At 36.9% G+C, this 12,463-nt stretch overlaps 1 protein-coding gene across 2 annotated transcripts in view; it reads left to right on the forward strand.

The window, feature by feature from the left end:
- Positions 1-10,860, forward strand: part of LOC101899842 (G-protein coupled receptor dmsr-1) — a 455,946-nt gene extending 445,086 nt beyond the window's left edge. For both annotated transcript variants that reach the window (XM_059130806.1, XM_005177084.4), the window contains 3 exons: positions 2,748-2,930; positions 10,141-10,320; positions 10,450-10,860. In XM_059130806.1, coding sequence (XP_058986789.1) covers positions 2,748-2,930; positions 10,141-10,320; positions 10,450-10,771 — 685 coding nt within the window. In that variant the 3' untranslated portion in view covers positions 10,772-10,860. The remainder of the gene's footprint in view (positions 1-2,747; positions 2,931-10,140; positions 10,321-10,449) is intronic.
- The last annotated feature ends 1,603 nt before the right edge of the window (positions 10,861-12,463 follow it).

Raw genomic sequence — 12,463 nt, forward strand, 5'->3', positions numbered from 1 at the left:
TAAAAAAGCTGTAAGTTCGGCCGGGCCGAACTTTTAATACCCTCCACCATTTGGTACAAATTTGGCAATTTCCAAAAAAAAAAAACCGTTAAAAATTCTGTTAAAATCTTAAAAATACCGAATGCTTATACGACGACGTGGGCCTGCATAGGCAACTTTTGTCATAAATTATTACAATATTTAAATGCGAAACTTGAAGAAAAATCTGTTTATAATGTAGCTAAAATCGTCAAAATACCGAATATGGGGGGTACCGTTATATGGGGGCTATACGAAGACGTGGACCTGCAAAGACAATTTTCTGGCATGGGCTGAAGTATCCATTACGAACTTCACATACGAAATTTGAAACAATCCCTATAAATAATGTCGCTAAAATCATTAAAATACCGAATATCGGGGGGTACCGTTATATGGGGGCTATATGAAGACGTGGACCTACATGATTCATTCTTTGACTTTGGATGAAGTATCCATTACGAACTTCAAATACCAAATTTGAAACGATTCCGGTAAACAATGTCGCTAAAATCATCAAAATACCGAATATCGGGGGGTACCGTTATATGGGGGCCATATGAAGACGTGGACCTACATGGCTCATTTTTTGATTTAGGATGTAGTATCCATTACGAACTTCAAATACCAAATTTGAAACGATTTCGGTAAACAATGTCGCTAAAATCATCAAAAAACCGAATATCGGGGGTACCGTTATATGGGGGCTACAGGAAGACGTGGACCTGCACAGATAATTTTCTGTCTTAGGCTGTAGCATCCATTACAAACTTCAAATGCCAAATTTGAAATAATTCCGGTGAATAATGTCGCTAAAATCATCAAAATACCGAATATCGGGAGGTACCGTTATATGGGGGCTATATGATAACTTGGACCTACATGGCCCATTTACGAACTTAACCTGCCTACTGGGAAAAATACATGTGTGCAAAATTTTAGCCTTCTATCTCAATTTGTTCGAAAGATAGCGTGATTACAACAGACAGACAGACGGACAGACAGACAGACAGACACACAGACAGACAGACGGACATGGCTAAATCGTCTTAGAATTTTACGCTGATCAAGAATATATATACTTTGTTGGGTCTGACATGAATATTTCGAGGAGTTACAAACGGAATGACAAAATTAATATACCCTCCATAGTATGGTGGAGGGTATAAAAATGTATTCCAATTAACATTTCTCCTTGGTTGCGAAAATTGAATGGCAAATTTACAATTGAGTTCTTTTTTCTCACACTGATGCTTGCTCTCATTATCATATTGACTTTTAATCTCAAATTCTATTTCGTTTAAAGTTCACGACTCTCTCTCTCTCTCTCTCTCTCTCTCTCTCTCTGTGTGTGTTATGGGATTGTTGTTATTCTTGGTCTAATCATAGTTATGCTAGCGACAACGGTAATGCTAACCAATACCAATTCTACAATTAGCATAACAAGAGAAAGAGAGTAATGGAGTGAGAAGAATAATAAGAGACCGTGTTTATGTGGGGTATGTTCAGTGAAAGCTACGGTGATGCTGCTGTAGCATTTCTCACATAATCAACAAAAATGTTTAAAATAGAATAGATCAAAACTCGAATCCTGAATCAAAAAAAAAAAGAACATTTGTAATATACAGATAATCCATGGGTAGGAGACACTCTATAGGACAGAAGACTCTTTTCGGTTTCCTGATAGTTAAAGATCTTTTCTAGGTCTTCTTTGCATGAAAGTCCTTTTACAGGTCTTGTACGAATAAAAGAACTTTTTCACAAGGAAGGAGATAATATCCAGGTTTTTTAAAGGTGGAAGACCTTTTGCAGGTCTTCTGGAAACGGAAGACCTTCTACAAAGTCTTGGGAGAACAGAAGACCTTTAGTAGGCTTTGTTATGACAGATTATCCCTTTTCTAGATCTTCTATAGATGGAAGACCATTTACAGGTTTTCTAAGGATAGGCGACCATCTGGAGATCTTCTAAATGCAGGGGTTCTGAAGGTAAAAGATCAATGCCCGGTCTTCTAGACATAGAGGAACATTAACAGATCTTCTAGAAAGGGAAGAGATCTGCTACAGTTATTTTATAAATGCTGTTTTAGAGATTCCATTGTAGCTTTGAATCTAGGTTTAAATTTAATTAAATTTAAAATTTTAAAAGGGAAACAAACCAACAATCTCAATCCCTTGTTTATTAAGTAACTCTTCTTTTTCTTTACAAACTCTGTTTTGCTGATTTTCTCCATTTTTATTTAACTCCGCAACGGAAAAATTTAATATTTCATGTTTCCGATCATTGTAAAAATACATTTTTTAAATTTATTGTAAAATTGTTAAAATAAGAATTTTTTTTGGTATTTAAAAAATATTGGTGTCGTTTTCCTTTGAATCAACTGGCAAATATTCTTTAAAAGAACTCATTGAATTCTTTTTCTGCTTCTTTGATTTCTTCTCCATTTCTTTATTTTTTTTTTTGGCGCAAATCAAAATCGACAAAAACAAAAAAAAAACCATCACACATACATTTATACTCCTGTGTACATATATCGCACAACAATTGGCCCCACTTAACTCATCAAATAACTTCCGATTGAACAATGCTAACCTTATGACTACACACCCAACCTCCCATCCATCCACCATCCCTTAACACCCCCCCCCCCCTCTTCCCTTAACCCCCTTCGTGTGCCAACAACGTCGTATAGCCAACGTTTTTGCCAAATATTACCCTCTTATTTTTACAGACATCCCCATGGAGCCTGCGCCAGCTTTCTGCTGTCCCACTGCAACGAATGCATTCTCTTCTCCTTTGTCATCTCGCCCATTGTCTGTTTTCCCACGCTGTTGGTGTTCAAAGTGAGCGAACGTGTTAAGGACAATCGGGTGCTGTACTATGTGCAGGCTGATAAGAATTCCAACCTCTACAGGTAAGTGTAAGCGAGTGGGGTCTGACATGGTTATATATTTTGTATATTTTCGACATACCCTACACCACATAGTGGTAAGGGTATTATTTCTTTGGGCATTTGTTTGTAACGGGAAGAGAAGGAAGCGAGCTAGACCCATAGTTACTTCTGAGGATCGTCATAGAATCACTTTCTGAGTTGATTTATGTATGTCAGTCCATCCGTCCATGTATTTTGGGAACAAAATGCAGGTCGTATTTATTATCCGATTGAGAAGAAATTTTCCAAATAATATTTGTTTGGCCCAAGGACGAACCCTATTGAAATTGCTGAAAATCGCTTCAAATTTAGATAAAAGTCCCATATATATCTTCAACCGATTTCGGGTTAATTGTGCACCAAATGACCAATATCAATCCAAATGACCTGCGTTTTCGGACTTCCGACTGAATTCAGTCTAGAAGTAAGTGAATTAAATTTGGTGAAAATCGGTTCAGATATAGCTATAGCTCCCACATAGACAGGGTGAGATGTCAAATTTTATCGAGATCGGACCAGATTTGGATATAGCTCCCGTATATATTTTTATCCGATATCAGGTTTATTGTTCACCAAATGGCTAATTTCAGCCCAAATGGACTGAATTTTGGCACTTCCGACGGAATTCAGACCATAGGCAAATACTTCTAAATTTTGGGAAAAATCGGTTCAAATATATCCATAGGTCCCATATATATGTTTCGTCCGATTTGGTGTTAAAGTCTCTCACATGCGTAATATGCACTCCACAAGAATGATATTTGATACCGGGATTCAGATACAGCTCGACAATACCTCTGTCAAATTTTATCGAGATCGGATCAGATTTGGATATAGCTTCCATATATATCTTTACCCGATATCAGGTTTATTATGCACCAAATGTTCAATATCAGCCCAAATGGGCTAAATTTTGGCACTTACGACTAAACTCAGACCAGAAACAAGTAGTTCAAATTTTGGGGAAAATTGGTTCAAATATAGCCATAGCTCCCATATATAAGTTTCATCCGATTTGATGTTTAAGTCCCTCACATGCGTAATATACACTCCACAACAATGATATTTGATATCGGGCATCAGATACTGCTCGAAAATACCTCTGCGAAATTTTAACGAAATCGGTTTAGATTTTTATATGCCTTCGATATACAGGGTGAGATAAAAAACTGCAACAAAGTCAAACGCCATAGTTTTTACATTTTTTTTTTTAATTTTATTGAATGACAGCAAAAAATTTCGGAAATAGCATCAAATTTTAGAATAAGTTTAGATTTGTTCGAATTGGTCACCTTTGGCACGAATTATGGCCTTCAAACGGCCAATGAAACCGTCACACGCTGCCCGAATGTTGCTCTGCGCTATTTTGGTCCATTCCCGGCGAAGCGCTTGTTTGATCGACACTTTGGTATTTCTTAGTGCCAACCTTGCTTTCCAAAATACTCCAGACACAATAGTCCAACGGATTGGTATCCGAAGATTTTGGTGGAAATTGTGCACTGGAAATGAAGCGAGGAACCTCATTTTGTAACCATTCTTTGGTGGCGCGTGCTGATCTAAGTGGGATGGTGCTGAGTCCTGTTGGAATGTCCATGGTCTGCGGCCAAAATGTTTGCATGCCCAAGGCTTTAATACACCCTCCAGAATATTTGCGTGATAATATTCGGCATTTGTTCTGATACCACGGTCGATTAATACGAGCGGAGAGCGAACATCGGCTGTTGTGGCGGCCCACATCATTATCCTGGCCGGCGCTTGAGTTCTGGTGGTGCATTGGTGCGAAGGTGCACATTTTCAGCTGACCTCTTTGGCAAGTAAACACGAACATTTTTTGTTTGTTGTTTATGAACTGCAGGACAACGAATGTTTTCTCATCGGAGAAAACCAAATTCGGCAGTTCACCACTTTCGGCCAAGCGAAGCAACTCTTTAGCTCTTTTGAGTCTATTTTCTTTCCATTGCGGTGTAAGTTCTTGCACTTTTTGGAATTTCAATGGATTTACCACGAGCTCATTTTTTGAATATTTGCCGAATGGAATATTGCGATATGTTCTCATGGCTCATGAGTCATTTTTCGGCCACTGCGAGGCGAGTTTCGATCAAGTCGCTTCTTAAATTTTCGAAACCTTTCTGCTGATGTTGCTGCTTTCTTCCGTTCACTTCCCTGACGTCGGGCTACGCTAGCAGTATCAATCACGGTAACGAGCGATGGTACAAGAGATTTATTCACATTTAAATGCTGGAGTGCTCTAGCGATAGCCACTTGTTGTTTTCCAGCCAAATATAAAGAAATCACACTATCACGCTTGCATTCCACCACGAATAACTTTTTTTCTGGAAAATTCTCACAAAAATGCTTTTGTAGGCTTGTAAACAATATAATGAGCTGTCACTGGAATAATTTTAACAGCTGTCGGACGAGTGGCTTAGAAATGACAGCAGTCTGAAGTTGGTTGCAGTTTTTCATCTCATCCATCCGATTTTAAGGATATTTTCTATCATATATGTGTGTAGTGTAGGTCATCATATAGTCGGACCCGCCCGACTTTTGACCTTTCCTTACTGTTTTTTACACACAATAAAAGTATGTTGAAATTAGAGTGAGGGAGAAAGAGAGAGGTTTCTGCGACCGTTACAACTAAATGCCATTCAATTGCCGATTATCTAACAACAGGTCTGCGAAGCATGTAAGCATACATGGTTGGTTGGTCGACCCTCCTCCGAGGCAGTTATCTCGACGATCTAATGGAATGGTTTTAATTGAAATTTCATGTTGATATTTCAATACAAATATTGAAGTCTCGTTCCCAGTTGGTCATTTCCTTTGTGAGTTGCTTTTGTAAGATTTGTTTCCTTTTTTCTTTCAATTTTTTTCTCAATTCCTTTTTTTTACTTAAAATATTGATGTTTTTTTATGTACATATGTATGTGAGAAAAAAAAACATATTTTTTTTTATTTGCTTATTGCCATAAGTCTCTTATGTCATTGATAAACGAAAATTCCCTGGCAACCAAACATAACCTCAAAGAAATTAAAAAAAAAAAGAAAATGCAAAAAAGAAATGGATTAGCTCTTAAGTAATTCAAATATCTCAAGGCATGTAAAAAGTAATTCAGATTAAAATTTCTTTTGACATAATTGAAAAGGATATCCAATTGCTTGTTGTTCACGGATAAGTGAACATGTTTTCAAAATAAAAGAGAATAGCGGGGCTACCTAGTGTAGATGAGAGGGATTTGTTAAACTGGGATCTTCTTAATACAGTCCACATGAAATAAGATAAGAAAATGTGGTGAGCAGATCTTCGAGTTGGAAATAAATAATACAGAATTTTCAATTGCTGCATGTGTTATGGTGGAGTTAGATTATGGGATGTAATCTTTACTCAGACTGATAAGCATGTGCAGCATGTTTGCTTGCCACATGTGAGATATCTATGCGTGTGTATGACTCCCCCTAAGTTTATGGCGGCATGGTACATATGCATGTGTACAGTTGGTATATATCTCTCTCTCTCTCTCTATCTCTCTCATTTACACTTAATGAGAATTTAGGTTGAGTCATATTATCATATCTAGGTCTTAAGAAATATTTTTTTTAATAAATAAATTCAGTGTAGTAAAAATATTCAAACGGCGCGTACATTTCTTCCGCGAACACTTGTTGTATGTCAATGAATAAAAAAAATATGAAATAAATCCGTAGCTATATAAGTCAAATTATTCAAGGCTACCTGGGATGTCTTGTATCAAATATGATTGATATCGACTTCGGGTATATTAAAATGTTTCGATCGAAGGAGATATAATAGGTAATGTTATGGAGACTTTATAATATTTTTGGGCAGAATCATGAATTGTATGCCAGTGCATATAACCAAATTAGCTAAGACTTGATTTATCGGTTCCTTTGCTTATAAAAAATGAAAAAAAAATTCAAATTAAAAAAGAAATTGGATGAAACCTATATGTGGGAGCTATAGCTATATCTGAACCGATTTTCACTCGATTCGAAGTAATTTTTTCTTGGATTAATTCAGTCAAAATTGCTAAGATTCAGTTTATTTGGGATGATATTAGTCATTTGGTGCACAAGAAACCTAAAATCGGATAAATATATGTATGGGAGCTATATCCAAATCTGAACCGATCTTGTCAAAATTGTAGGAACTTATTTCTGAGCTGTATTTGATAGCTGGTACCAAAGAACATTGCTGTGGAGTGCATATTACGCATGTTAGGGACTTAAATCCCACAATCGGATGAAAAATATATATGGGAGCTATAGTTATATCTGAACCGATTTTCACCAAATTTGAAGTACTTTTTTCTAGAATGAATTTGGGCTAATATTAGCCATTTGGTGCACAAAAAACCTGACATCGGTTAGAGATATATATGGAAGCTATATCCAAATCTGAACCGATTTCGATAAAATTTGACAGAGGTATTTGTGGTATATGGTACCAAATTTCATTCTTGTGGAGTTCACATTACGAATGTGGGGGACTTAAAACCCCAAAATCGGTGGAAACTTTTATATAGTAGCTACAGCTATATCTGAACCGATTTTCTCCAAATTTTATGTACTTGCTTCTAGACTGAATTCGGACAGATGTCCCAAAATCCAGGTCATTTGGACTGATATTGGTCATTGGGTGAACAATTCACCTCAAATCGGTTTAAGATATATATGGGACCTATATCTAAATTTGAACCAATTCTCACCAATTTCCATAGGGTTCGTCCTTGTACCAAACAGTTATTGTTTTCAAAATTTCATTTCAATCGGATAATAAATGAGACCTGCATTTTGTTCACAAAAATATATGGGCAGACGGACAGACAGATGGACTGACATACATAAATCGACTGAGAAATTGATTCTTTGAAGATCCTCACAAGTAACTGTGTATAGCCTTTGTTTTAAGTTACAACGATTTTTGTTAGCGCTTAAAAGTATGCTATAAAAATATATTTTATAAATGTGTAAAGTAATTGACTAACTGACTGACTTAACGAGCTAGAATCTTCAAAATTTGGGTGAGGGTCACACTTGGTCCAAAGGGATCAGATAAGGCTGGGTTTTTGGAAACTTGTATTATAACGGTACGAACAGAATTAAAAGGTACCAAAAGTGGTAATCTTTGGATTTGGGGAAGAAGTTGAGCTAGAACTCTTAAATTTGGAATGAGGCTCACTGATGGAGTTTATGATAAATGTACTGAAGATTTTTTGGAAATTTGAAAAACGAAAAAACTAAAATGTACAACATTCGACACCATTTCGTATCATGAGCACCATCACCCCAAATCCCCTTGGTTGTAATTATACTCTCTGGCTAGATAGCGAATATATCATTCGATACGGTCAAAACCTGCCTAGTCGAAATACGGCCGTCTGTCTGGCTGGGGCTCGTTGGTGCGCACCATAACTCCCAAATGGAGTATCAGATTTGGCCCAAACTTGGTACATCGTAATATTTTTATCAAACTTAGATCGAGTTCGGAGATGGGCAATATCGGTCCACTTCTTCTGGTAACTTCCCCACAAAAGGACGAAATTTGCAAAAAACCAAAAAAAAAATATTTCTGCACAGAGCGAGAAACGATAATTCGATTTTGCTCCAACTTTGCAAATCCTAGTATTTGCGTCAGTTCTAGGTCAGGTGCAAAAATGGATAAAATCGGTCCACTCCATCAAGTACCTCCCCCACAAAGGATCAACATTTTGAATAATTACAACTCTTATAAAATGTGATGTAAGAGTCCGATTGTCTTCAAATTTCACACATCGCCATATTTTTATAAACCCAAGATCTGGTGTTAAGATGGAATATATCGGTCCGCTCCTTCCGGTACCTCTCCCACAAAATGTCGAAATTTTCAAAAAATATATTTTCTGCACCGAAAAAGAAATGATAATCCGATTTTGTCCCAATTTTGAAAATCCCAATACATGCGTCAGTGCTAGGCCAGGTGCAAAAATGGATAAAATCGGTCCACTCTATCGAGTACCTCCCCCACAAAGGGTCAAAATTTTTAATAATTAGAACTCTTATCAAATATGATGTAAGGATCCGATTGTCTTAAAATTTTACACTTCCCAATAGTTTTATAAACCCAAGATCTGGTGTTAAGATGGAGTATATCGGTCCAATCCTTTTGATACCTCCCCCAGAAAGGTAAATATCCACGAAGCTCATAAAACTCGAAATTACCATCCGATTCCATTCAGACTTGGCATATCTCAATATGTCTTTCACCACAAGATCTGTTATAAATATGGAAGAGATCGGACCATTTCTTCTGGTACCTCCCTTAAAAAGGGTCAACGTTTTGAATCACCAAAACGAGTATAAAATCCAAAATAAGGATCCTATTCTCCTCATATTTCACACATCCCATTATTTCTACTAACACAAGATCTGCTGTAAAGATGCGATATATCGGTCCACTCCTTTTGGTACCTCCCCCACAACTTGTACCATCTAAATATTTCTCTCAACCAGAAACCGTAGATGAATATGGAAATGTTCGACTATCTTATAATTTTATCCATACCAATATTTTTATCTGTATTAGACGAACTGTGAAAATGGAGTACTTCGGTCGACTATGTCTGGTACCTCACGCACATTTTACCATTTTCTAAAAATTATCACATATCTCATATAAATTGAAGGGAGTAACCAATATAGTCCAAACCTGTCACGCCCCAATATTTATATCATATTTATTTAGGTCCAATATGAAATGGACAATATTGGTCCATTCCTTCGGAACCTATTCCATAGAGAGTGAAAAATTTTTTAACATTTTTATTTAGATTCGAATATCTGCAGATTCGAATATCTGCAGTATAATTACAGTAAAGCTTAAATTTGTTATGAACGCCTAAAAGTATGCTACAATAATATTAAATACAAAATTTGAAAAAACTAACTTTGATTCCTTCCGATACTTCTCAGAAAGACAAATGGACTTAAAAATAGAATGCTGTCACCTTCCACCAGAGTTTTCGTTGCCAATTTTAATAATGATTGTTCAAAATTCCGTCCGGAATGAGGAACTGAGTCCAATTCTCCCTATTTCCCTTGGTTGTAATTATTATTTCATATTTTAATCACTTTAATCCGTATGTCCTTATGATTAATATACATTTCATCTTCTCTCTCTCTCTCTCTCTTTCAGAATTAACTTTTGGATACATTCGGTCATAATTAAGCTGCTGCCCTGCTGCATATTGACGATTATCAGTTTTGTGCTGGTCAAGGTGTTGTGTGAGGCTTCCAAGCGGAAACAGAAACTCAAAGAGTACAGTAATCCCAACAAGTCGGGGCAGCTGCAACATTTGCAAAAGCATGCCTCCAGGTAAGGGCAAAGGAATCATAATCCCATCCCGCAAAAAAATAATGCTTTCGGATTACCCTTACAAATTTATTTTCCCCCCACTTCACTTTACCTGACATGCTTTTCTTTGGTCTTGTCTCTCTTTTCCAGAATACCCAAATGTGATCGACGCACCGACCGCACCACAATGCTGCTGGTGGCTGTGCTAATCCTCTTCTTGCTCACCGAATTCCCCCAGGGCATTTTGGGCTTAATGTCCGGAATTATGGAGAAATGTTTTTTCGAAGTGTGCTACCAAGTGTTTGGCGAAATGATGGATTTGTTGGCCCTCATTAATGCAGCCGTTGATTTCGTTCTGTACGGTCTGATGTCGAAGCAGTTCCGAACCACTTTTAAATCGTTGTTTTTTAAAAGGCGCCTGGGCAGCATTGAACTGACGCGGGTTACACGTTTAACCACAACGTGCGTATGATTGGGTCCAAAGGATAATAAGACCAGGCGAATTTCGAACGATGCCACCAATATGACAGTGACCACCAACGTCGCCAACTCACTGCTGCGCAACAATGGTAAACAGAGGAGAAGAGAAGAGCAGCTGCAGACCATTATTACTACAACCACAACAACGGCGATGAAAATGCAAATGAAACCCATTGATGACAGCGAGAGGGGTCCAGGAGTGAGGGCAGATGGCATTACCACCGATAACAACAGTAATATCGGCTACAACAATGAATTGATAGTCGATGGTACTTCTCGAGAAAAGTATTTGCTAAAAAGCATACAGCTGTAGAATAGCTCTCTCTCTCTCTCTCTCTCTCCCACCCTAACGCCCTCTCACCTCTCATCCAGCCAGTGAGCCAGACAACAGGATATCAAATTTTTCCATAGACAACAACCATCAACAACAACAAAAATAGCAATGCAAATGTATACCAAAAATAGATGAAAGGCAAAATTGAAAATTGTTCAATAGATCCAAGAGGGTCCATTGGCCATTTTGGACATGTCTCAAATGCTAAACAGTAGCAACAACAACGGCAACAACAAAAACACCATTAACAATTTCATTTACACATTTCGCATTTGTAATCGGATACGTTTTTTCTGGTTGGAGGCGAAATGACGCAAACAAATGTGAAATAGAATCCATAAAAAAAAAACGGAAAAAAAAATAATACAAAACTGGCCACAAGCCATGTGGTCTCCTCGACAATTCAAATCAATTGGAAAATGACCTTAACAAAAAAAAAAAAGAAAAGAAAAATGGAAAATCGTAATGACATTTGGTGATAACCAAACCTCCTGAAACAGGACATCAAATTAAGGATATCGATAATATTCAAGGAGAAAACTTTTGGCCTTCAGAATTTTAAATGGTCTTCCAAGAGGGGGTAAAAGGAGGAGGATGTAGGACAAACTGGATTCGCAGAAATTTAAAATCGATTTACAACAAGTTAAAACGTATCAGTCGGTTTTACCGACGGATGTATATCCTTAGGCAATAATTCATTAATTATTCAAATTGTTGACCCTCTATGGAGTAGGCTTCGAAGGAATAGACCAATATTGTCCATTTTGTATCATACCTTCATAAATATGATATAAATATTAGAACGAACGTCACTGATAGAGTTCAGGATACATGAACATAAATGGTACTAAATTTGGAACAGTTTAGTACTAAATAGTACTACTTTTGGTACAGTTTGGCTTTGTGTGAACAGATAGGGCTTGAAATCTGAAATTTGGCATTAGGGTCGCTGTTCAAGTGTAGCCTGGACATATGGAAATAATTGCGAATGTGTACGAAAAGTACTGAATGGTACTACTTGCCAAGATTGGACTATACCGACTACTCCTTTACTTTGTATGAAATATCTGATGGTTTTTAGAAAATGTTAACATGTGCTTGAGTTACCAGATATAGTCGACCGAAGTATTACATTTTCATACTTCATCTAATACTGATAAAAATACTGGTATGGGAAAAATTACAAGAAAATCGAGCATTTATATCCAATTTTATGCGAAATCATAAATTCCATAAATTCCGATAAATTCCATATTTATCTCAAGTTTTTGGTTGAAAGAAATATTTCGAAATAAAAGAATCTTGATTTGATTCGCAAGTTATGACAGAAAATAGTATTGAAAAAATGAG

Source organism: Musca domestica, unplaced genomic scaffold (genome assembly GCF_030504385.1).
Source record: "Musca domestica strain aabys unplaced genomic scaffold, Musca_domestica.polishedcontigs.V.1.1 8, whole genome shotgun sequence".
Taxonomy (NCBI): domain Eukaryota; kingdom Metazoa; phylum Arthropoda; class Insecta; order Diptera; family Muscidae; genus Musca; species Musca domestica.